Source organism: Elgaria multicarinata, chromosome 20, assembly GCF_023053635.1.
Source record: "Elgaria multicarinata webbii isolate HBS135686 ecotype San Diego chromosome 20, rElgMul1.1.pri, whole genome shotgun sequence".
Classification (NCBI taxonomy): domain Eukaryota; kingdom Metazoa; phylum Chordata; class Lepidosauria; order Squamata; family Anguidae; genus Elgaria; species Elgaria multicarinata.
Genome location: NC_086190.1, coordinates 20,104,020 through 20,124,896, shown reverse-complemented (window position 1 = coordinate 20,124,896; position 20,877 = coordinate 20,104,020). Strand labels below are relative to the sequence as shown.

General features: G+C 64.9%; 2 protein-coding genes across 4 annotated transcripts; one reads left to right on the top strand and one right to left on the bottom strand.

The window, feature by feature from the left end:
• Positions 1-181: 181 nt before the first annotated feature.
• On the bottom strand, positions 182-7,441 carry SZRD1 (SUZ RNA binding domain containing 1). Of its 2 annotated transcripts, none has more exons than XM_063145160.1 (4): positions 7,226-7,441; positions 4,216-4,265; positions 3,436-3,687; positions 182-2,851 (listed from the first exon to the last, which is right to left on the bottom strand). In XM_063145160.1, exons 1-4 carry the CDS (start codon positions 7,274-7,276, stop codon positions 2,749-2,751), a joined length of 456 nt encoding a protein of 151 aa, XP_063001230.1. In that variant the 5' UTR covers positions 7,277-7,441; the 3' UTR covers positions 182-2,748. The 2 variants fall into 2 exon arrangements, with proteins under 2 accessions (XP_063001230.1, XP_063001229.1); XM_063145159.1 differs by having other exon boundaries at positions 3,436-3,690; positions 7,226-7,435.
• Positions 7,442-8,163: 722 nt separating this feature from the next.
• On the top strand, positions 8,164-20,877 carry FBXO42 (F-box protein 42). 2 transcript variants are annotated; one of them, XM_063145209.1, is made up of 10 exons: positions 8,165-8,376; positions 11,526-11,846; positions 13,278-13,394; positions 14,097-14,231; positions 17,729-17,882; positions 17,961-18,071; positions 18,172-18,268; positions 18,847-18,903; positions 19,216-19,335; positions 19,583-20,877. In XM_063145209.1, exons 2-10 carry the CDS (start codon positions 11,546-11,548, stop codon positions 20,714-20,716), a joined length of 2,226 nt encoding a protein of 741 aa, XP_063001279.1. In that variant the 5' UTR covers positions 8,165-8,376; positions 11,526-11,545; the 3' UTR covers positions 20,717-20,877. The 2 variants fall into 2 exon arrangements, with proteins under 2 accessions (XP_063001280.1, XP_063001279.1); XM_063145210.1 differs by lacking the exon at positions 14,097-14,231 and having other exon boundaries at positions 8,164-8,376.

Sequence of the window (20,877 nt, the reverse complement as noted above, 5' to 3'; positions counted from 1 at the left end):
GGGCACTGCAGTGCCCTGCCTTAAAGGTCCATCCCCAGAGGCACAGCCTAGCCCAGCCAGGCCCATGGTGAGCTCCTTGTAGGTGGCATGACCTCACACCCCTCGCCATGCCCACGGAGGTCACAATGGGTGCGCTCACATAATTGCAAAACCCCACAAAGAGGAAGAATGAGCCCAGATGTTTTAAAAGGTAAACACATTTATTTAAAATACAATTTATAAAATGTTTATGCGCATACGCCAGACGTTTGTGGGTTGGCGCAGCCTCTTTGCTTGCCTTGTGGAAATACACACACACACTTGCTTGCACGCACCCAAGGAGGCCTCCCACTTATTTCAGCACAGATCTCAGAACGGACCTGTTGTCCACAGCAGAAGCCTCCAATGGCAGACTGTGAAAAAGGCTCTGCCACTTCCCTGCCTGCAGGTAGGCGGCTGGCAACATCCCCACAGGACTATGGCTAAGCTAGCAGAGGGGTGGGGGGCACTGCAGTGATCAGCTGAACCACCTCCCTCATATTGGGGAAGTTGCCCGGGGATGGGGGTGGCTGGACACCTCTGTTAGGAGCGACAAGCCGGGAGTTAAGGCAGCTCCTGGGGTGCAGGATATGGGATACTAAGTGGAGGAAAGGAGAGGCTGACAAGGAGCTGCTTTCCAGCCACCCAATCTAAATCAGAATTAAGGAAAGGCGTGCGGGGGTGGGGACTTGCAGTTATTGCTCATATTTTCCCTACCCCACTTTCTTCCCACGGCGGGGGGGGGTACTGTTTCCCTCCCACCCACGTCTCCCCACCACTACCTCTTGCCATATCCTGTAAGAACCAGAGGCATGGCACAAAAGTCATCCCACAAGAAGGTCTTGCAGAAAAGGAGTCCAGCTGGGTCAACTCAAAATACACTGCAGCTCTGAGGAGGAGGAAGAGATCCAGGCGGCATCAGTTGAGAGACAGGGAAAAGCAACGTCTGTGGCCCTAGAGGAATTCATTTCAGGAAGCGAAGGAGAAGATGTGGGAAGTGGAGGGAGGAAAGGGGGGGGGCAAATTCAACACAGCCACAGCCCGTCACGTTTCACTTTTTGTACACAGGTAGTTTTATTATTATTACTCTTTTGACCAGTTATTTTGCAATATTTTTGTACATGTCTTGGGTTGACGTACAAAGAGCCCCCCCCCCCCGCCCTCCAAATAGGCAAAGGTTCCACTACCGTCCCAGGCCACGAGAGACACATTTCGGTGTGCCTGACACTGGGTGCAGTGTCTTGTCCCACACCTCTTATGTCCTCCAAAACCAGACAGTAGAACAAAAAGGCAGACTCTGGAAACACAGTGAAGCAAGCTAGCCCACGGTCACTTGAAGGTGGTGCTGGGGGGAGGCCTACAGCCCCCCCACCGGAAATATGGCTGCTAGAGAGGACGGGGCAGGCCCAGCCAGTCGGCCTCAGGACCCTCGGCACCGCAGAACTGGGAGCCTCCTCGCAGCCGCTGGCGGAAAATCCGACAGCTTCCGCCTGGGGTAGGCAACCGAAGCCTCGCCATGGGCCACCTTAGGGCCCCTTCCGCACCCCGCTAGACGATCGCAAGCCCTCGAGGCTGCCCCACACCCTCCCACCTCTCAGGAGAGGGAAATTCGCACCTGCTCTCACGCATTTCTGGACGTGGCTCCTGCCCCGCTTCTTGGCCTATTAGCATCACTTCTACCAGCGGCAGAACCCAAAGCGCACTGGGAGCGGCAGGCTGAGACCCTGGCCACCCAGGGCTCACCAAGCGCTTGCCCACCATGGCCAGCACAAGCATCGCCTGGCCCCTGGCGGCCCTCCCTCCTTCCCTCCCTCCCTCCTCCTGGCCTCACCAGAGGGCATCAGCATGGTACAAAAGAAAGCTGTCCCGAGCTGCCCCCCTCGGCCCGGAAGCAGCACCAGCCAGCCAGCCAGGCGCTGGCCGACATTCCCTTCGGCCGAAGACGAGAGGCGCATTTCGATCCCTTCCGGCCCAACCCGGAGGACTAGCCAAAGCTCAGGACACACAGGCGGTAGCAGCATTGGGAGGGGCGGTGGCTGGCACTTTTCAAAGAAAGTCAGGAGCCTGAGGGATTGGAGGCTTCAGCCTTGCCCCCCCCCCTTCCCATCTGCTCAGAAGTAGCAGCAGCGAACCGCAAGAGGCACCCGGATCGCCCCATTTGCAGCAGCCCATCCAGAGTCCTTCCTCTGCTTTCCCAAGACTACCAACTCTCGCTTCCCAGATGAACACGTTAAACTGCCAACGCCCCCTTCTTCCCATGCGCGTGGCTTTGACGCCACCCGATTCTGTTCTCCCCAAAGCAAACAGACAAACGTGTGCACGCACCTGAGCCCCCCCGCCCCCCCGGCTCGCTCGTTGCTCCGGAAGCCACACGGACAAACATGCAGAGGTCAGGAAGCGGCAGCCCAGCCAGTGCTTCCAGGCCACGTGAGCCCATTGGGAGAAGGGATTATTGCTGCTGGTGCTGGCTTGGGCAGGCGGGGTGCTCCCCCCGCCGCCCCCCACCCGCCACGGTGGCCACGGGAGGCCCTCCTTGGAGCGCCTATCCCAGGGGGAGAAGCGGGGGGCGTCACAGTGCTTGGGGCGCACGGGCGCAGGAGGCGGCAGAGCAAAGGAGGTCACAGTGCAAGTCACCCGAGTCGCCCCCCTCGCTTGGGCCCGTCGGTCCGCCGCCGCCGCACAGCCCCGGCTGGGGCGGGAAGCACCCGGTGTCCACGCCAGCAGCCATGCCTATCTGCGCTGCTTGAAACCCTGTGAGCCATCCGGGCCCAGCGGCTGCCGGATCACGTTGCTGGCCGGCCGGCCCTCTTCCGACTGGGAGATCCTCGTGGGCCTACCAGGGGAGAGACAGAGAAAGCACAAGGCCAGCCGTCCGTCAGCAAGCAGGGTGGCGGCAGCATCATCAGGCAGGATGGTGAGAAGGCCGCAGGCGACCCCCTGGGACAGGAAGGAGGGAGGCGGAGCGCAGTGGGGCCAGTACAGCACCAGCTGGGGCTTCGAAGCCACCATACACTGGACCCGCATGCGGCCGGGGCTGTAGCTCGGTGGTGGAGCCCCTGCGTGGCAGTCGGAAGGGCCCAGGGCAATCCGGAGAGGGCCAGGAACACTCCTGCCTGAAGCCCCGGTGCCCACCATCCCAGGCTAGATGGGCCCAGGAGCCCCTGGCTCAACATCGGGCAGCTTCTGCCGTTCTCGCATGGAGCCCTCGGTGGCCGGCAGCCAGGGCCGCCCACACGGTGCCGGAGCCATCTCTCTGGGGGCAGCCGGGGACAGGCAGCTGCCTCCAGGCAGACCCAGGCCCAGGGGGACCCGCTGAGGGCCAGCCCAAAGACCCAGGAAGGGCCCAGACCAGGCCCCTCCACGGGGCTGAGCCCCAGCGGGGAGACCAGCTGGGGGTGGGCGGGGGGCCTCTCTCACCTGTCGAGGGTGGGCCTGTCGGGCTCCTCTTCAGGGCTGGCGCTGCCCAGGATCCGCTTCCGGGCTTCTGCGTACTCGGCCTCCCGCTGGGCCAGAGACTTCACGGGGAAGGCAGGCCGGCTGGCCGCGTGGGGGTTGCTGAGCACCCCGTTGCTCGTGGGCCGCTTCAAGATCCGGATCTGCGGCGGGGGGCCCGAGGGAAGGCTGTCGTCCTGAATCACGATCGGCACTTTCGGGGGGGACTTTGATTTCCTGCTGTTCAAGGGAGGAGGAAGTGGCTCCCGGCTCCCTCGAGGCACCCAGGTAGCCGGGAACCAGTGAGGCCTGCACGGCCGACACCCCCTCCCACCGCTGCAAGGCGTGCCTGAGGATCCGAGGCAAGGGCCCTCAGCCCCAGCAGGGAGGGGCGGGCAGGTGGCTGGATCAGGCCAGGTTCAACAGTCATTCTGGTCCCCCTCCTGGCTTGACCATTCCCCCACCTATGAGGCCAAAGCAAGGACTGAGCCTGTTACTGTCCAGAGGGCGAGGAGCCCGGCTTTCCCACGGACCAGCGCCATGCTCGTGTCCAAGGGCCCCCTCCCGCCAGGAGGCAGGTCAAGTGGGCAGAAGCGGATGCTGGCAGAAACACCCCAGGACGTCTTGCGGAAGGATGGCGCCGCGCCCCAGCGGCAGGGCCTTCTCGCCACCACTGCCCCAGCGATCTTGGACGTCGCGGCCGTTCCCGTGCCAGAAAGAGACAAGCCGAGGGAGGCTGCCGGGGGTGGGGGAATCTCAACTCACCTCTCCTTCTGAGTGATTTTCAGTTTCTTTTCCAGCCGCCTATCGATTTCCTGAAAGACAACAACATGGGGTCAAATTCCACCGATGGCGTTTAAAAGCCGCTTTCCCAACACCTGCTCTCGGATAGCCGCACCATGGTGAGTGCCAGCCGAGGGGCCGCCTACGCAAGGCCCCTCGCGGGACAATCCTCCCGGCTGCCCAGAGACGCGCTGGAGCTGCCCCCCACCTTTTCCAGGAAAGAGGGACTCTGGCGGCACCTCCAAGCCCAGCCCAGCGACGAAGCTGCTCCGGCCCTTAAGGCAAAACAGGGTCAGAGGCTCTTCCCCGACATCAGAGCTGCTTGAGACTATTTCTGCAGGCGCCGTCACCCGGCTGTGCCGAAAGCAGGTTAAAATTAGGCAGTGATTGACAGCAGGCAGCCCAGAGGAGCGGAGGGCAGGACTCCTCGGAGGGGTCCAAAGCAGAGGCGGGGATGTCAGGGGAACGCATGGGCGAGCAGGCGGCCGGCAACCGCATGTCTCCAGTGGAGCTTGTGGGGGCAATGGCAGGCCGCCCGGAGCCCCCGGCCACGTCCTGGCAAAGAGGGCTAGCCCCTTGCCACGCAAAGGCCAATCCTCGGTGTGGCGCATGCCACGAGCCAAAGACACCGAGAGCGAGCCGTTTCCCTTTCCATCTGGAAAGGAAGCCGAGGTGAGGGGCCCCACGCGCAAAGGCCCGCAGAGGCCTGGAGGGAGCCGTGGCTGCCCCTGAGAACGGGCAAAACGGGCAACTGCTCCAACTGGCCCAAGGCCGCTTCCGACAGTCCAAGCCACGGGTCCACCCACCGCCAAAAACGAAAAGCCCTTTGGAAACAAGCCACGAGGCAGGCACCCACAAGCATCCAAACATTAACTCGGGCCTCCAGACTTTGGACTACGAGCAAAGGCAGCTGCACCTCCCCGGAGGAGCTGTTAAGCGAGCGCTTCTCCTATGGCAAAAGCCGCCGCAGCGGGCTCAGGAGCCTGGGCGGCCGGCCTTGGCCTTTGGGCCCCGGCCTCTCCCTCCACAAGGCACCCGGTCCCCTCCTCCACCCCCCTTCCGGCAGAGCAGCTGGGCCAGGCCAACGGCCCTGTACGAGGCGCCTGCGGGAAGCCCGGGAGCAGGACAGGGGGGCCACCCCCAGTCACTGCAATTCAGTGGCAGACTGCGCCTGAGCCTGGAGGCTCCAACGCAGCCATCACGGCCAGCACCCATGGGCAGGCGCCTCCTCCTCACCCCCAGGCAAAGCCCTTGTCTGGGGTTGCTTGACCACCATTGCTGGACGCTGGGAAGCCCGCCCTCCTGCCTTGCACACCCCCTCACCTGGGCGGATGAACAGCAGGGCCCAAGCCAGCACACGGAGCCCCACAGAATGGGAACGGGGTGGCCAAATGCTACCGAGGCCACTTCTGCGGGGGCCGTGGGGCTGCTGCTGGGCAGGTGTGGAAAACCCCCACAACACCCATGAAGACCCAGTCAGGGGCAGACGAGGAAAAGACAAAGAGCTGGTGCGGAGGCGGGGGGGGGCATCGCTTCCGAGGCGCAAGGGGGGTTTTCTGGAGCAGCTCAGGCGCTTCTCGCTCGTTGTGCTCCCCGCAGCCGCACTGTTTGGGGCCCCCCAAAAGCGCCGAGGGAGCAGGAGTTCCCTGGCCACCAGCTCCAGGGCCAGCCGGCCGCCGCTTCAGTTGAGTCCCCGGCAGGGCTTCCCTGGGAGGCCCATAGGCCTGGGGTTGGGCCACAGGAGCGGGTGAGCCTGCTGCTCTTGGCTCATGAGTCTCTTTCGCTGTCCCGTCCTCCTCTCTCGCGGGCCACTCTTGAGGCCTAGGTGCCACAAGATGCCCAGGTGCCACAAGATGCCCTCCTGCTCCTGCTCCCGCGAAAGGCCTCGGATGAGGGCCACGCTGCTTCAGAACCGCCTGCCTGCTTGCGGCCAAGAACGGATCACCTCCAGGCAACCAGAACTGCCTTGGGCCCGTTCCTTCCCTTCTGGGCTACTGAGGAGCGAACAAGCACGTAGCCCGGCCCAGGGCCCCCGGAGCGTCCCCGTGGCCACCTCCTGACCCCAGACGGGCGCCGCATCCAAGCAGCCCTGGGATGGGACCCACCTGGAGCCCCACACAAGGGGGGGCACGGACACACACACCCGCCTGCCAGCCCCCCTCTCTCATGGGGCCAAGCGCATCCTAGAACCGGCACAGAGGAGGCTGCCCCCCCGCCCACTCCGGCCTCGAGCCCCGGCAGGCAGCGCCTGCATTCCCGCAAGGAGCGCTGGCCTGGCTGGGGGTGGCTGGGGGGGGGGGCAATCCAGCCAGGCCCTTCTGCGGGCCCGAGGCCCCCGCTCAGAGACCCACGCCAGGCGCCCTCCTGGCCAGGGATGATGGGACCTGGAGGCCGCCTGCCGCTGCTGGCGGGAATAAGGTCACGTTCAAGGGCTGGCGGAGCCGCCCGGCAGGACGCAGCTCCCACTCACGGCCGGCTGTGGACGGCAGACCCGGAGCCCCTGGCCCCTGGCCGCGCCAGCTGGGGATGGTGGGGGTTGCAGTCGAAGCCCCCTGGGGCGCCTCTGGGACCCGCGGGCGGCTCCCTTCCTCCCTCCCTAGCAGGCGCGCGCAGCTCCCATCATCCCCAGCCCGGCCAAGGGCGGAGCGGGGCCGGGCCGTCCCGCCTTCCTCCGCCTCGGGTGGGTCCAGGGGCCCCGCGGGCTGGGGATGATGGGGGCTGCAGTCGGGAGGGCGCCCCCGCCTGGCCGGCCTTCCCTGCCCAGGGGGCGGGTGGGCTTCCTCGCCTGCCCCACCGCCCAAAGGGGAGTGGGGAGGACGGGGGCCCTGCCCCGGGGAGCACGTGGCCGGGGAGGGAGGGGGAGTGGGGAATGGGGCGGCGGCCCCTTTAAGAGGCCTAGCCGCCCGGGCGGAGCCCGCGGCGCCTCACCGCCAGCCATGAGGGCCCGCGCCGCCCGCCCGCGCCCCGCGAGACGGCCGCCCCCCGGGCTCACCCCGCTGTCGGCCGCCTCCTCCCAGCTCTCGGCGACCTCCTCCTCTTCCATTGTAATGCCCCTCCGCCGCCAGCCCGCTTACCGCGCATGCGCGCGGCGCTCCCAATTCTGGCGGCGGCGGCGGCGGCTGCCAAGCGCCGCTGTTGCTCGCTTCAACGCGCGCATGCGCGCCCGAGGCGATGCGCCTTCCCGGGCTTCTCTCGGCACATGCGCGTTCCTGGCGGCTCCGGCTCCTTCGACCGAAGCCGAGGTCTTCTCCTGCGCATGCGCGAGCGCCGAGACTCTTCCAAGGCGGAAGGCACGGGCCGCTAACGCGCATGCGTGCTCCCCCGTCTCTCCTCCCATCTCGGCTCCGCCTGAGTACGGCTCTCTTTCGGCACCGGCGCGCGTGGCTAAAGCACATGCGCGGGTCTTACTCTCGTTCTTGTGGCTGGGTTTTGGCGCATGCGTATTTCGGGATACTACTATGGGGTGGAAGAGGCGTGGTGAGAAGCCCTCCACGAGCCCCCCAAGCGGTCAAGGTGCCGGGCAGGAAGCAGCTCCCGGTGTTCTGCCGGGGGAAAGCGGGGCACAGCAATCACCACCACTGGCGCCTCCTGCGGCTGCCGCCCGCTGTTGGGGACGCTGTCCTGGGCCTGAGCCCCTGGAGCGCCACTTCCGGGGTCGTGAGCCATGAGGGGCGGCTCCGCAGGCGCAGGTCTGGCCAAGCCGAGCGCTCCCGCGCCGCAACATGGCGTCACAATCCCTTCCCAAGATGGCGCCCGCGTGCGCCACCCTTACCGAGGCGTGCCGCCGCCCTTCCCAAGATGGCGGTCGCGCCGGCGCCGTTACGCCTACCCACGTGACCCTGCCGACCTGTCTCCTCCGCGGCCAGCTCCTCCCGTGGTCACGTGACGGTGCCCGCGCCTGCGCGTTCGCGACGCTCCCTTCTCTCCCCTGTTCAACACCCCCCCTTCCTGCTCCTCCCGGCCGGGACGGTGGGAGCAGCGGCGGCGGCAAGATGGCGGCCGGGACGGTGGCCGGGAGGGCTCAGGCTCCGCGCGGAGGCGGCTTGGGCTCCTCTGGGCGCCCGCCCAGGCGGCAGGAAGGTCTCTGAGGAGGAAGCGGCGGCGGCGGCGGCGGCGGGGAGGGGGAGGAGGAAGAGAGCCCAGGTGAGGAGGAGGAGGAGGGGAGGGACGGACGGACCCTTCCCCGCACCTGGGCACTGGGGGGGGGGGGCGGAATGAGGAAGGGCTGGTGGCCACCTGCGCGGCTGCTTGGGGCAGAGGGAGGGCAGCCCCGTCCCGCAGGCCTTTGGCGCGGGGGAGGGAATAGGGCGGGGGGCGTCTCATCCGCCCCACACCTGAAGACGGGAGCCCCAGCACCCCCAGGTGGGTGGGGGGCTGGGAGGGGAAGAGGAAGAGGGGGCTCTTTTACTCCCCAAGGGGGAGGGGGAGCTGCCTGGCCGTGGGGGGAGGGTGGGGGTCTCAGGGGTGAAACCTTCCCCTCCCCCCCAGCCATCCCAGGGGATGGTTAAGTGCTTGTTTCGCGGGGGGGGGGCGGGGAGGAGGGTGTCGCTTTCACTGTCGTGGCTGCTGGGCTTCTCCTGCCTCGGGGGGGGGGGTGGACTTGAGAATGGGGGCTGGACTAAGTCCTGAGCCCGGCTCTCTTCTCCCCAGAAGGAAGAGGGAGGGGCGGCCGGCCTGGGGGTGGGGGGAAGGAGCTCTGGCCTTTGGGGTCTGTGGTTCCTTTGCTCTGTCATGGGGTGGAATCCTGTCCTGTGACCGGGAGTCTGGCGATGGCTCCCTTGGGTCAGGCTGTACTTTGGGGGCAGGACATAGCCGTGCCCCCCCCACCCTTGGGAGAAGTTCCTGGGAGCTTCACCCCAAGGAGGGGAGACGGGGGGGGGGGCTGAGCTGGCTGCGCAGTTGGCGAGGAGGAGGAGGAGGAGCAAAGGAGTTGGTCTCCCTAAAGCAATGGAGGGGGGCGTGGAAGGGGGAGATCCCCCCCCCCGCTTATCCTTCTTCCCCCCCACCCCACCCCAGGGGTTGTTTGGCGGGGTCCCTCCCACCGCTTGGGAGAGTTGGTGTTTCCTGATCCGATGCCACTGAGCCTCCCTTGGCAAAGGGGACGCGGACTCTCCTCCTCCTCCTCCCCTGCCAAATCTCCCAGCCCGCTAACCTCAGTGGCGCCAGGAACCCTTGTTTTGCCTCCGTGGGTCTCTTTGCGCTGATGCGATGTGGCACAACCGCCTGCGCCCGGTGCGCTCTTTCTTGCCAGCGGCTGTGTCTGTCCGGACTGCACCCCCCACCTGAGCCTCCCCGTTTGCTAGGCGCAAACTTCTCCCCGTGTGAGCCGGTGACTTTGCCTTTTCGGGAGTGGCGTCTTCGGAGCGGCCGTTGATTTAGTGGGGCCTTTGTGGGTTCAGTTGTTACTTGGCTGGGAGGATCTTCTCAGTGGGTTTTCTTAAATGAAAGAACAATTGCAAACCGACCGACCCTCCTTAGTTTGGGAACGGAAGCTGCTTGTTCCAACTTGGAAATCCTGAAGTTGCATCCTGAGGTTTAGGTCCCAGCGCTGCCACCGTTGCCTCTTGATCCGGCTGCCCCTTTCCCCTGTCCTGTGGGTGTGCCATGCATTTGTGGGCATCGGAGGAGCTGTGCCGGATCAGGCCCAGGCCCATCTAGCAAGGCATCCCACTTCCCACGGGGGCCTCCGGGAAGGCCACGGACGGGGGCCACGGCAGGAGGGGCGAGCGCTGCTCTTCGGTGGCCTCCTCCTTCCCACCTCCGGAACTGGGCTGTTTCTGAGTATAAAGTTTCCACTGAGCTACTTTGGGATCAATGGCCACGGGTGGACGTCTCCTCCTCTCCCCTCCCCCATGAATTTTTCTCTGCCTTCCCCCCCCCCCACTTTAAAACCGTGCTTGGAGGGCCTCCTTCTGCCTTTGTGTGATCCAGGCATCCGCTGCGGCCTTTGAAGCCGTTCCAGAAGCAGGTGGAAATGAGCAGAATCTGGGGGAAGTTGGGGGTCCCCTTTTTATTTACATTTATATACTGCCCCATAGCTGAAGCTCTCTGGGTGGATTACTAAGGTTAATGTTAGAAGTCACTTGGAGCAAAGGCAGAGGGTGCGATTAGCAAGCACCAGGCTCCGCCCCCGGGGGGGGCCTCGTTTGTCTGGAGGAAGAGGGGGCTGCCTGGGGAGGCGGAGCGCGGAGGTGCTCCTAAACTGGCCCCTCCTCCTCCTCAGCACCACTTGGGCCAAGGGTCCTGCGCAGCCCTACAAGAAGCTTCTATCAAGGACCCCGCACCCCAGTGGTGCATAGGACAGAGTGGCCCCTTGGCCTGCCTGGCCTGACGTCGTGCTCCCTGGCGCCCCCCACCCACCAACACCCTGACCCCTTTTTGAGCATGGGTTGCCGCTAGGGTTTGGGGTGGGCCACTGTGGGGCTCCCTGCCCTACCTGTCATTGGCCACATCTTCTGGTCCTCACTGTCTTCCTGGCACCTGGGGCATACTGCCTTCCCCATGGGACTAGGGGAAGGGGGGCAGCTGGCTTCCATGACTGTGACCCCCCTCCCTCCAGCCCCCCCCCCAAAGGACAGTCCTGGAAGCACCTGGTCTCAAAGGTTAGGGGAGGCTCCAGGCCGGGAGATTTTGGCCAGTAAGCCCAAATGGCCACTTTGTAATTTCCAGTTTAGTCCCCCACCCACCCACCTCACTTTCCCCATCGTTCAGGACTCAGGCACGGAGAGCATCTGCTCTTGGTGGTGCAGGACTGCAATATAAAAGAAGTCTCTGCTTGCTGTGGGGGCTGCTGCCACTGGGCTCCCCCTGTCCTTCTGAGCCGGCTGCATCAGGAAAGGGGTCCATCCGGCGCTCTCTGGGGGAGGGACGGAGGCTGCCGGTATTCTGTTGGGGCCGCTGGGAGCGTCTCCGTTGCCCCATTGCAGGCCAGACGCCCCTAAAGGTCGTGGGGCTGGAGGTCAAAGCCAAGGCAGCCTTAGGGGGAACTTCCTTCCTCCAACGGAAGGCGGCTTCACCCGGATGTGCACACTGGAGGAGGGGTGTCAATGGAGCTGCTGTTACTGCGCAGTCTCTCGGAAGGGCCCCAGGTGTGTGTGTGGGGTGTCCCTTCCGAGCAAAGTCCTGGGGTGGGGAGGCGTGTCTCCTCTCCCCTTGTCCCACACCTCTCTTGGGGAGGCCGAGTGACAGGAGTGGGCAGGCGAAGGGCTGGGCCCTGGGCCGTCTCTGGTGCTCCCTGCAGGAATGGCCTGACCCACAACCCCTTCCCCCCACCCCCGCTCTCCCTCCTGCAGTGGTGAAGTGGCGAACTGCCATGGCGAACTGCTCTGACAGCGACGATGACAGCTTCATGGCCGTGGACCCCGAGGACGCCGTGGCAGAAGGGGGCACCATGGAGCAGGACGAGAGGCCGCGAGCCAGGCCCCACATGGAGGAGGGAGAGGAGGAGGAGGAGGAAGCGGCAGCATCAGCAGCAGCAGGGGCAGCCGAGCACCAGCGTTCCATGCAGGAGCTGCCGGAGGAGGTGCTGGAGTACATCCTGTCCTTCCTCTCGCCATATCAGGAGCACAAGACGGCTGCCCTCGTCTGCAAGCAGTGGTATCGACTCATCAAAGGTATGGGGCTTCCTGCTGCTAGGAAGCCAGTGCTGGGGGTGGGGGGTGGGACACGGGGACACACCGGCCTTGGGCATTCCTTGTTCTGGGAAGCCGCGGTGTTTCCTGTGGCAGAAGTCGCTGTCCCGAGAGTCTCTTGCGTTTGTAGCCCATAAGGAGGTGGAGAGAGAGAGATTTGCTTTTGCCTGGAGAAATGCCAGAAGCCGAACCTTGTTTGGTCAGGATGAGGGTGGTGAGAAGGGAGGGGCCTGCCGTGGGCATCACACACACCCCACCCTCCCCTGTGCCAAATTGGGGATGGACGGACAGAGACCGCCTGGCTTCACGGGCGTCGCCTTGGCCTCTGGGGCAGGAGGTGGCGTTCCTTCGGACCAGATGTTTTCCCTCTCTTTCACGTCCCCTGGACTACAAAGCCAGTTGTGTTGTTCAACTTGTTAATTGTGGTTCGGTAATGAAAAGAGCAGAAACCACCGGGTGCTTTTCAGGCCCCGAAATCTAACGTCTCCCCTAGCCAAGTAGTGTTCTGGCTGAAGGGTGGGGGCTGCCTTGAGAGGGCTACCAGTAAGGAGACCTCCTGCATGAGGAGGGGTGAGTGTGTGTGTGTGTGAGAGAGAGAGAGAGAGAGAATGGATTTACCCCTGAGAAACTAGGACTCCGGACTCCCAGGAAGCTTGTTTCTCCTGCTTTTCAATGCTCAGGGCCTCAAAGCATTCCTAAAATACAACTTAAGATCCCCTCACCTGATTCCCAGCACTTTGCTGCTCAGTGTAGGCCGTGCTTCTGCTGATGCCTCCTGCCGCATCTCACCCAGTGTCGTCCAGCTGCTCCACCCCCATCCCAGGGACTTTGCCCCTTCTCAGCTCTCCAAGACCTTTGCCATCACACACACCGGCCAATATGCATGGGGAGGGGGCCCCCAGGCCCCGGCGCCTACCACGGTCCTCGTGGCTGCCACACATGCTTCGCTGTTGGCCTTTGGCCACCCTTCGACTGGCAGGGGGAGGGCCTCGCGTGGCCGGATGTGGGGCGGGGTAGGCTGGGTTCACCGCCCTCCGCTTCCTTGTTCTCCCGCTGCCCTGGCCTCAGCCCCACCACGGACGCTTCCTGCCCGGGGCCGTGCTTTGGGCCATCCTACGACGCCCCCTGGGTGCAGAAGAGGCTCGCCCAAGGGCAGACGCCTCCCTGGAGCTGCCAGCGGCTGCTCTCCGCTTCCAATCGCAGGGCCCTGGGTTTTGCTCGCTTGGTTGCGCTGCTCTCTCCTGAAAGAAACAGGCGAAGGTGGGCAGTGGGTGGCGCCTGGAAAGTTCCCCCAGCTCCCTGGGCAACGCTGGGTTGGAGTCCCCCCCGCTGCCGCCGCAGCCTAGCACAGCTCTGTTCCCCCGGGCCGGTTTCCTCCTCCCATAATGCCGTCTGCTCCCCCTCCGCCCCCAGGCGTGGCTCACCAGTGCTACCACGGCTTCATCAAGGCCGTCCAAGAAGGGAACGTTCAGTGGGAGAGCCGCACGTATCCCTACCCAGGCACCCCCATCACCCAGCGCTTTTCGCACAGTAAGTACCTGGTGGGAGTTGGCTCTGCGTCTGGGGGAGGAGGGCCCGGTGCTCGTCTTCCCAGGAGGCTAGAGCTGGAGGTGCTGGGAGCTCCCCTCGGCCCGCCTGTCCGTCAATGGCAAGGGCGCCGTGAAGCGTGGAGGCTTCTCGTCTTGCAAAGCGCCTGCTTCAGTCCCCTGGGTGGCTTGCATGAGAGCCGGAGCGGGTAGAATTCCCCACCTGGACCATTGGGCCTATAAAACCACATCGTCTTCAAAGGAGGAGGAAGTGGCACCAGCTTTAGGCCGGGAGGGCGGCTGGGAAATGCCAAGTAAAGCAACGCGGTCCGCCTCCGGGGGAAGTTTTCTCGCTGCCGTTGGCTCCCTGGGGTAAAAGGGACTTCAGCAGCTCCCTGCAGGCTGTCAGCAAACAGGTACAGAGGAGGGGACTGTCGATGGCTCGTAGCCCTGGTGGCTGTGTAGATCCTCCCTGTTCAGTGGTAGTCCACCATGGAAGAATAGCAAACTGTAGGCAAGTCGTGCCTTGCCAGCGGGGTGGGGGGCTCTGCCATTTCTGTGGGTCTTCACGGGCCGGGTGTGTGTGGCTTTGGGTGGAGGGGGGTGCAGTCCTGGTTCCTCTCGGGGTGGTCTCTGGTTCTCATTGGAGACCGGGCTGCCGCCGAGGCGCTGAGCCTGTGTTCGCCTCTTACTTGCTCCTCTCCAGGCGCGTGTTACTACGACTCCAACCAGTCCATGTACGTCTTTGGGGGCTGCACGCAGAGCAGTTGCAACGCAGCTTTCAACGACCTCTGGAGGCTCGACCTGAACAGCAAGGAGTGGATCCGGCCCTTGGCTTCAGGTGAGGGGGGGGCGCGGCGAACCTGTGCTTGGGCGAGGCAGAGCTGGGGCGGAGGGAGGGGGGGAGATCGTGGCCCGGGGCAGGGGGCCGCCCTGACTGGCGCCTGGGGCTTCTGCGTGCCGAGTCCGCTGGGCGAGGGGGCGCTTGGCCTGCTCTGGCCTCGGAGACCCCCCCCCGCACACACCCCCGCTCTTTAGCAAGACAGGGTGGGGTCACGGAGCACAGGCTGGGTGTGGGGCGCAAAGCGATCCCGCTCAATGCTTTCTATCTTACACCTAGTTTTGCATTTTGTGTGCTGTCCGATTATGTATACTGATCTTTTTTGAACGCAGATGTGTGTATGTGACCGTGGGTGCTGCTGTGGGAGACAATGTAGGCTTAGAGCAGCTCCCGCCTGGCTCCTCTCTGCCATCTCTCTCGGTCTCCTGCTTCCCCTGCGAGCCTCTTCTCCCTCCGAGAAACGCCTTGCGCAGGGGCTGGTGGGGTGCAGGCGCCCCAATAGCTTCCTGTGGGTGAGGCAGCTCTTGCCTTCCCCACAGAGCAGGAGGAGCAGCAGCAGCAGCAGCAGCGCACGGCTCTGTGGGGCGGTGGTATGGGGCCAACCCCTTGAGGTCGGCAGCGCCCGCCCGCCTGCTTTTGCTGCAGGGCCAGCCACGTCCCAGGGCCCAGCGCTCCCTGTCATTTTGGGTGTTCCCAGTTCAGGTATTTGAAGGAGCCGCCAGGACGTGTCTCTGCGGGTCCCCCCAGCGGCCAGAGAGCGGAGTGGGGGAACCGGGTCCGCTCTCGCCATCGCCAGGTTCGCCTCTAGAACCGAGGAGCGGGCGGGACTCGATCCCCACAGCCGGGCTGGGCCCTTTGGGAGAAACCATGAATGGCTTTTGTCATTCAAATCCCGGGTCCGGTCCTTTTCAACGTTGCTGCAGAAAAGAAAGCTCGCGGGAAGCCTCTGTCCTACGGGCCCAGGCTTTGGGGCGATGAAGTGGCGCCCCCTCGCCCTGAGTGGGGGCCATCAGAGGCCCCCTTCTCCCTGCCTCTGCCCACCAGCGTGTGCCACGACCTCCTCTCCGCGTGCGTTTTGCAAACGCTGCTTGGGATCCTTCTCTTTTTCTGTGCTACTCAAGAAGCTGCCAGTGCTGTTCTTCGGCCCCCGCAGTTGACGCCCGTCTCTTCCACGGCCCGGCCGACTCACCCTCTGCCGGGTGCCTGTTTTTAGGAGAGCAAGTCCAGAGGGGGCGGGGAGAGGTTCTGTTGTCCCAGGGGAAATAGTCCTGCCAGCTGTTGGAAGCACCTGCTCCAGGTCTGGCTGCAGCTGCAACCTCCGGGTAGGGAGCGCGATCCGGCCAGCGCATGGCCTCCGTGGGTTCCCCGGCGTTCCCTTGCAAGTCGATGGGGCAGCTGAAGCAGCCACCGCTGGATCCGCGCCCAAAAATACAGCGGAACGTGTTTTGCGGTGACCCTTCCCCGGAGAGAGCGGCTGCGGCCGCAGCGTTGTGCCCAGAGAGACCTGGGAGGGTTGCGCAGGAAGGTGCTTCCAGTAGACCTCGCCTCGTACAGCCACCATCCCCAGCCTGGCGCCTCCAGGTGGGTTGGGCGCCAGCTAGGAGTCCGCTTCACCTGGAGAGCGCTCGGCTGGGCACGGCTCTTGTACAGTGTGTTGAGGCAAGCTTTTGAGTTCGGCAGAGCTCTTCTGCAGAGCAGCATGTGCCAGAACGGTTGCATGTCCAAAGCCAGGCTGAAGCGGGCGGCAGTCCGGTCCCTGCGACGGCTGTCGCTTCGTTGGCCCTGACTTGTGGGGAGCTGGCCTGCAGTCCCCCCCACCCCAGGCATTGGCACGCCAAGCACAGCAAATGCCCGGGGGGGCGGAGGCATGTTCCTCCCACCCAGTCACTGTGTTTGAGTGGCAACGCTCCCACAGTGCCGTGGACAGAGGGCGGCGCGTCAGTTTCCGGGCGCAACCGAGCTGCCGTCTCTCCTCCTCTGCACCGACAAGGGAGTCGATTTGGGGTCAGGAAGGGGAAGTCGCCCTCCGCCTGTGTCACCCTAATTGCCAGGCGCCTGCAGGTGCTTCTCCCGGATTCCAAAACACCTGTCAGTCAGCCCGACAGGAAATTATGGGCTTTTTCATGCTTCCCCTTTAAACGGCTGCCTCGCTGCTGAATAAAAGCAATAATTAATTTGTCTGAGGAGCTTGCAGCCCATCCTCCCCACACCATGCACACACACACACACACACGCGCACCAGGGGAAAATGGGGGTTGGGTCCACGGCCCTCCGAGGGGGCGCTGCCACGCTTCTTGCACACACAAGCAAGGCAAGGGCTCTTCCTTCTGGGGGCCCAAGAAGAGGAGCCCGTCACACACACCCGTCAGGGGGCGAAAAGACAGAGGCGGCCACAGGGCTCGTGCTCGCAGGGCTCCACGTTGCCGGAAGGGACGGCAGTGGCCGTGGAGAGGGGCTGGCGTGTCCCAGGGGAGGGGATGCTGTTTCAGGCAGGGCAGAGCCCCCGTTCCACAGGCAGTCTTGGCCCCCGGACACTCTTCCTGCCCCTCCCCCCGCTGCCAGACGTTCTGCCTGCCCCTTACATACACATACTCTCCTCCGGCCCTTGACAGAGGCATCTCTGCCCAGCGGGCTATTTCCATCCCAGGCCGCTGCGCCTCTTTGGCTTCCTGTGGAATTCCGTGAGCCCCTCCTGGGACTGCCCGGCTCCATATCGCTGGAGGGGGGGCTTTGGAGCTGCCTCCGGGGCTCTAACTTTAGCTACCTATTTTTGCCCGGCCTGTGAGCCTGGGATGCAGAGCAGCCAAGGGCCAGTTTTGCCCTGGGATCCTCCAGGTCGTGTCAGCCTGGCCCGGAGGGGTCCTGCGAAAGGGTCTGTAGCTCAATTGCCCGAGGCGCTCTGCCACACCTCCCCTCCCGCGCTCTGGGCACCGCTGCCTTTGCTCCCTTGCTGCAGGTTGGGGGGTGGAGGGGGCTGAAATAGTCTTCCCACCACCACCTCGCTCCACCACGGTGGGGGCTTGTGTGTTTCCTCCTCTCGGCTGCTGGCGAGCCAAAGGTCGGAGCTCCGTGGTGCTGAATGCCTTGAGAAGGAGGCGTGGGCTGGTAGCTGCGTGTACAACACTTTGAAATCTGCAGATGTCAGCAGTGGTTTATGAACGCTCGTGAGCGAGCGCTGGGCCTTCTCAGGCACTGGGACCCCAGGTTCTTCCCAGCCGTGTACCAGGAGAGAGGGCCAAGGCTCCCTCGGCCGCTCCTGCCTCTCTCACATGCTCAGAGGCTCAGCTGCGGTGCCTGCCTCTGCTGGAAGCAACCCTTGCCCGCCTCCAAACGGGGAGAGCCCAGCTCCAGTTGGACTGTGGTTGCCCGACCAGGAAAAACCCTGGTTATGGCAAGCCAGGAAGCCAGTGAGGTGGGGGGGGGGCTGCTGCAGTCCCCACGCGGCCAGAGCCTGGCTTTCTAACCTCCCTTTGGCCGCTCTCTCCCCACCCCTGCAGGCTCTTACCCTTCGCCAAAGGCAGGAGCCACGCTGGTCGTCTACAAGGACTTGCTCGTGCTGTTCGGGGGCTGGACGCGGCCCAGCCCATATCCCCTGCACCAGCCGGAGCGGTTCTTTGACGAGATCCACACTTACTCGCCCTCCAAAAACTGGTAAGAGCGCCGGCTGCGCTTCGGCCCGGGCCGCCAGCCTCCCTCCGGCCTCGACCCACCCTCTCCTCCCTCCCTCAGGTGGAACTGTGTGGTGACGACCCACGGCCCCCCTCCCATGGCCGGCCACTCCTCCTGCGTGATCCGGGACAAGATGATTGTCTTTGGGGGCTCCCTTGGCTCTCGGCAAATGTAAGTCTGCTCTCTGCTCGCACACGCACGGGCGCACGCGCGGGCCTTCTCCTCCCTCCCCTTCTGAGGCTCTTTGTGTGCTGCTGCTTCTTCCTTGCAGGAGCAACGACGTCTGGGTGCTGGATCTGGAGCACTGGGCCTGGTCCAAGCCAAGCATCTCTGGTCCCAGCCCTCATCCACGAGGGGGCCAGTCACAGGTACCCCCCTCCTCCGCCAAGACCCAGAGGGGTGCTGCCGCTGCTGTTTCCCCCTGAGAGATCCCTCCGGCTCCTTGCTAAAGCCCCGGCTGGGCTCACAGGGGGCCCCGGGGGCCGCCTCTGATGAGCAGAAGCGGCCAGATGCCGAGACGGGGCTCCGTTGGCTCTCCTGTCCAGGACTGAGCCCCCGTGGCCTTCCGCAAAAGCGTGTGCACAGACAGACAGACAGACAGGAAGGGCCTTGGATCGCTCAAGGGGCCTGGGGGGCGGAGCAGTTTGCCGAGGGGGCCGCCCATCCCCCCTCCGTGGCCTCGGAGTCCGCATGGAGCCGGGGGATCCAAGGGAGCCGGGCGCTTGGGGGTTCAACGCAGCCCCTTTCGCAGACTCCGGGCCTTGGCTCGTCTGCTCTGGCCCGTCTTCCCACTGCTTCTAGCTGGAGGCACTGGGAGCTGAGCCTGGGTGCTTCCTCGTGCCCTTCTGGTGGCAGAGGACGTGGCCCTGGACCTGCGTGGCTGCAGACGCTGGCCAGGCTCTGGGCTCCTCCTGCTACATTGCCTGTTTCTCTCCTTGCCCTCCAGATTGTCATAGACGACGAGACCATTCTGATCCTCGGGGGCTGCGGGGGGCCGAACGCGGTGAGTCAGCAGAGCAGGGGCTACTGCAAAGCCCCCTCTCCTCCCTCTAAGGTCCTGCTTCCCTTTCAAGGCTCTAGTCCATGTGGGGCCTGCCATCACCATGGGGAGAAGTCCTTTCCCCTCCTGCCCTGAGTCAGGGGCGCTCTAGCCCACTGGTTTCTCTCCCAAGAATGAAACCATGAAGTACAGTGAGCTAGAGTGGCAAAAGATGCGCTAGCCTCCCACCGTGGGGGGGTTTCCTGCCCTTCGCGCCCCCCCACCCCCCCGTCAGCCGCTCACCATGGGCCCTCTGACTCCCCGTGCCCCTTGCAGCTCTTCAAGGACGCCTGGCTGCTGCACATGAATTCCGAGCCCCCCTGGACGTGGCAACCCCTGAAGGTGGAGAACGAAGACCAGGGAGCCCCCGAGCTCTGGTGCCATCCGGCCTGCAGGGTGAGGGGCTGTGGCAAAACTTCCAGCATGGAAACCTTGCTTGTGCCGGGGGGGGGGGGGGGGGCTTTGGGTTGCACAAGCATGAGGCTAGCGCTGGTCCCCTGAGGGCCGAGCCTTATAGCTGGGGGGCGGGGGGAGGTGCCGTCTCCTCACACAGCCTCCGGCCCTTCGTGGCGGCCCTGGAGCTCTGCTTCCCGGCCCAGGCGGTGCCGCAGCGGTGACGGTGTGTCTCTCTCTCCGCCTGCAGGTGGGCCAGTGCGTGGTGGTCTTCAGCCAAGCCCCCAGCGGGCGGGCGCCCCTCAGCCCCAGCTTGAACTCTCGCCCGTCACCCATCAGTGCCACGCCGCCCGCCCTGGTGCCCGAGACGCGGGAATACCGCTCCCACTCCCCGGTCCGGAGCGCGGACGAAGCGCCCTGCGTCAACGGCCGCTGGGGCACCCTCCGGCCCCGGGCCCAGCGCCAGACGCCTTGCGGCTCCCGGGAGGGCAGCCTCTCCCCGGCCCACGAGGACACTTCTCCGGTGCTGAACGGCGGCAGCGGGGGCTTCTCTCCAGGCGCCCCGGCCCCGGGCGGAACCTCCCTGGACAGTCCGCTCCAGGCCTTCTCTCCCAGCACGCCTTCCTCCGCCACCGAAGGCTGCGACCTAAAGACCGGCCTCTCTCTGGCCCCGCGGCGGGGCTCCCTTCCCGAGCAGAAGGACCTGCGGCTGGCACCTGTGGACCTTACCTGGGAGCCCAAGCCCCCGCCCCCCCTTTGCCAGCCGGAGGGGGCGGAGGGCAGGACGGTCGGCCCCAGGAACCCTCCGGAGCAGACGAACGGCGCCCACAGCCCGCCCCGCGTGACCAGCTCCCTGGCAGGGGCCGTCTCCCCCGGAGCCCTGCGGCGCAGCCTGGAGGCGGTGAAAGCCCTCTCCTCCAAGGCGCCCCACGCGGCGCTCAGCCCCCCCTTGGGCTCCTCGCCAGGCTCCCCGGGCGGCCAGAGTGGAGCCGCCGCCGCCGCCAGTGAGGCCGCTGTGGCGCCCCCTGGCGCCCCTCGGCCCGGCTCCGCCCAAGGGGATGGGCACGCCTTACCGCCCATCGCCCGGCGGCTGGGCCACCACCCGCCCCAGTCGCTGAACGTGGGCAAGCCCTTGTACCAGAGCCTGAACTGCAAGCCCATGCAGATGTACGTGCTGGACGTGAAGGGCCTCAAGGAGCGCGGGCGGGTGCAGTGGAAGCTCTTCAGCAGCGGGGCCGTGGTGGGGCCGCCCGAGACCAGCCTGCACACCGTGGTACAAGGCCGGGGCGAGGTGATCATTTTCGGCGGCCTGATGGACAAGAAGCAAAACGTCAAGTACTACCCCAAAACAAATGCCTTGTACTTTGTGCGAGCCAAGAGATAATCCAGGCGACGGCAGCAGCCCCCACCCCCTTCCTGCCCCCCTGCCCCGCCAGCCTCTGAGCTCCCCTCAAACCCTCCAGACCCTTCCGTAGCGCTCTGTCAAGCAGGCTGTGAATTTGGGGTTCCACCCACCCACCAATAAAAAGATCTAAACAAACGCCA

Excerpts from the sequence above, each read along its gene's own strand:
- SZRD1 (XM_063145159.1), bottom strand. The coding sequence starts at position 7,276 with ATGGAAGAGGAGGAGGTCGCCGAGAGCTGGGAGGAGGCGGCCGACAGC. Across the intron at positions 4,266-7,225 it reads AGGAGGCGGCCGACAGCGGG|GAAATCGATAGGCGGCTGGA; the intron begins GTGAGCCCGGGG and ends GTTGTCTTTCAG. Across the intron at positions 2,852-3,435 it reads GACAGGCCCACCCTCGACAG|GCCCACGAGGATCTCCCAGT; the intron begins GTGAGAGAGGCC and ends CTCCCCTGGTAG.
- FBXO42 (XM_063145209.1), top strand. The coding sequence starts at position 11,546 with ATGGCGAACTGCTCTGACAGCGACGATGACAGCTTCATGGCCGTGGAC. Across the intron at positions 11,847-13,277 it reads GTGGTATCGACTCATCAAAG|GCGTGGCTCACCAGTGCTAC; the intron begins GTATGGGGCTTC and ends CTCCGCCCCCAG. Across the intron at positions 18,269-18,846 it reads CACGAGGGGGCCAGTCACAG|ATTGTCATAGACGACGAGAC; the intron begins GTACCCCCCTCC and ends CTTGCCCTCCAG.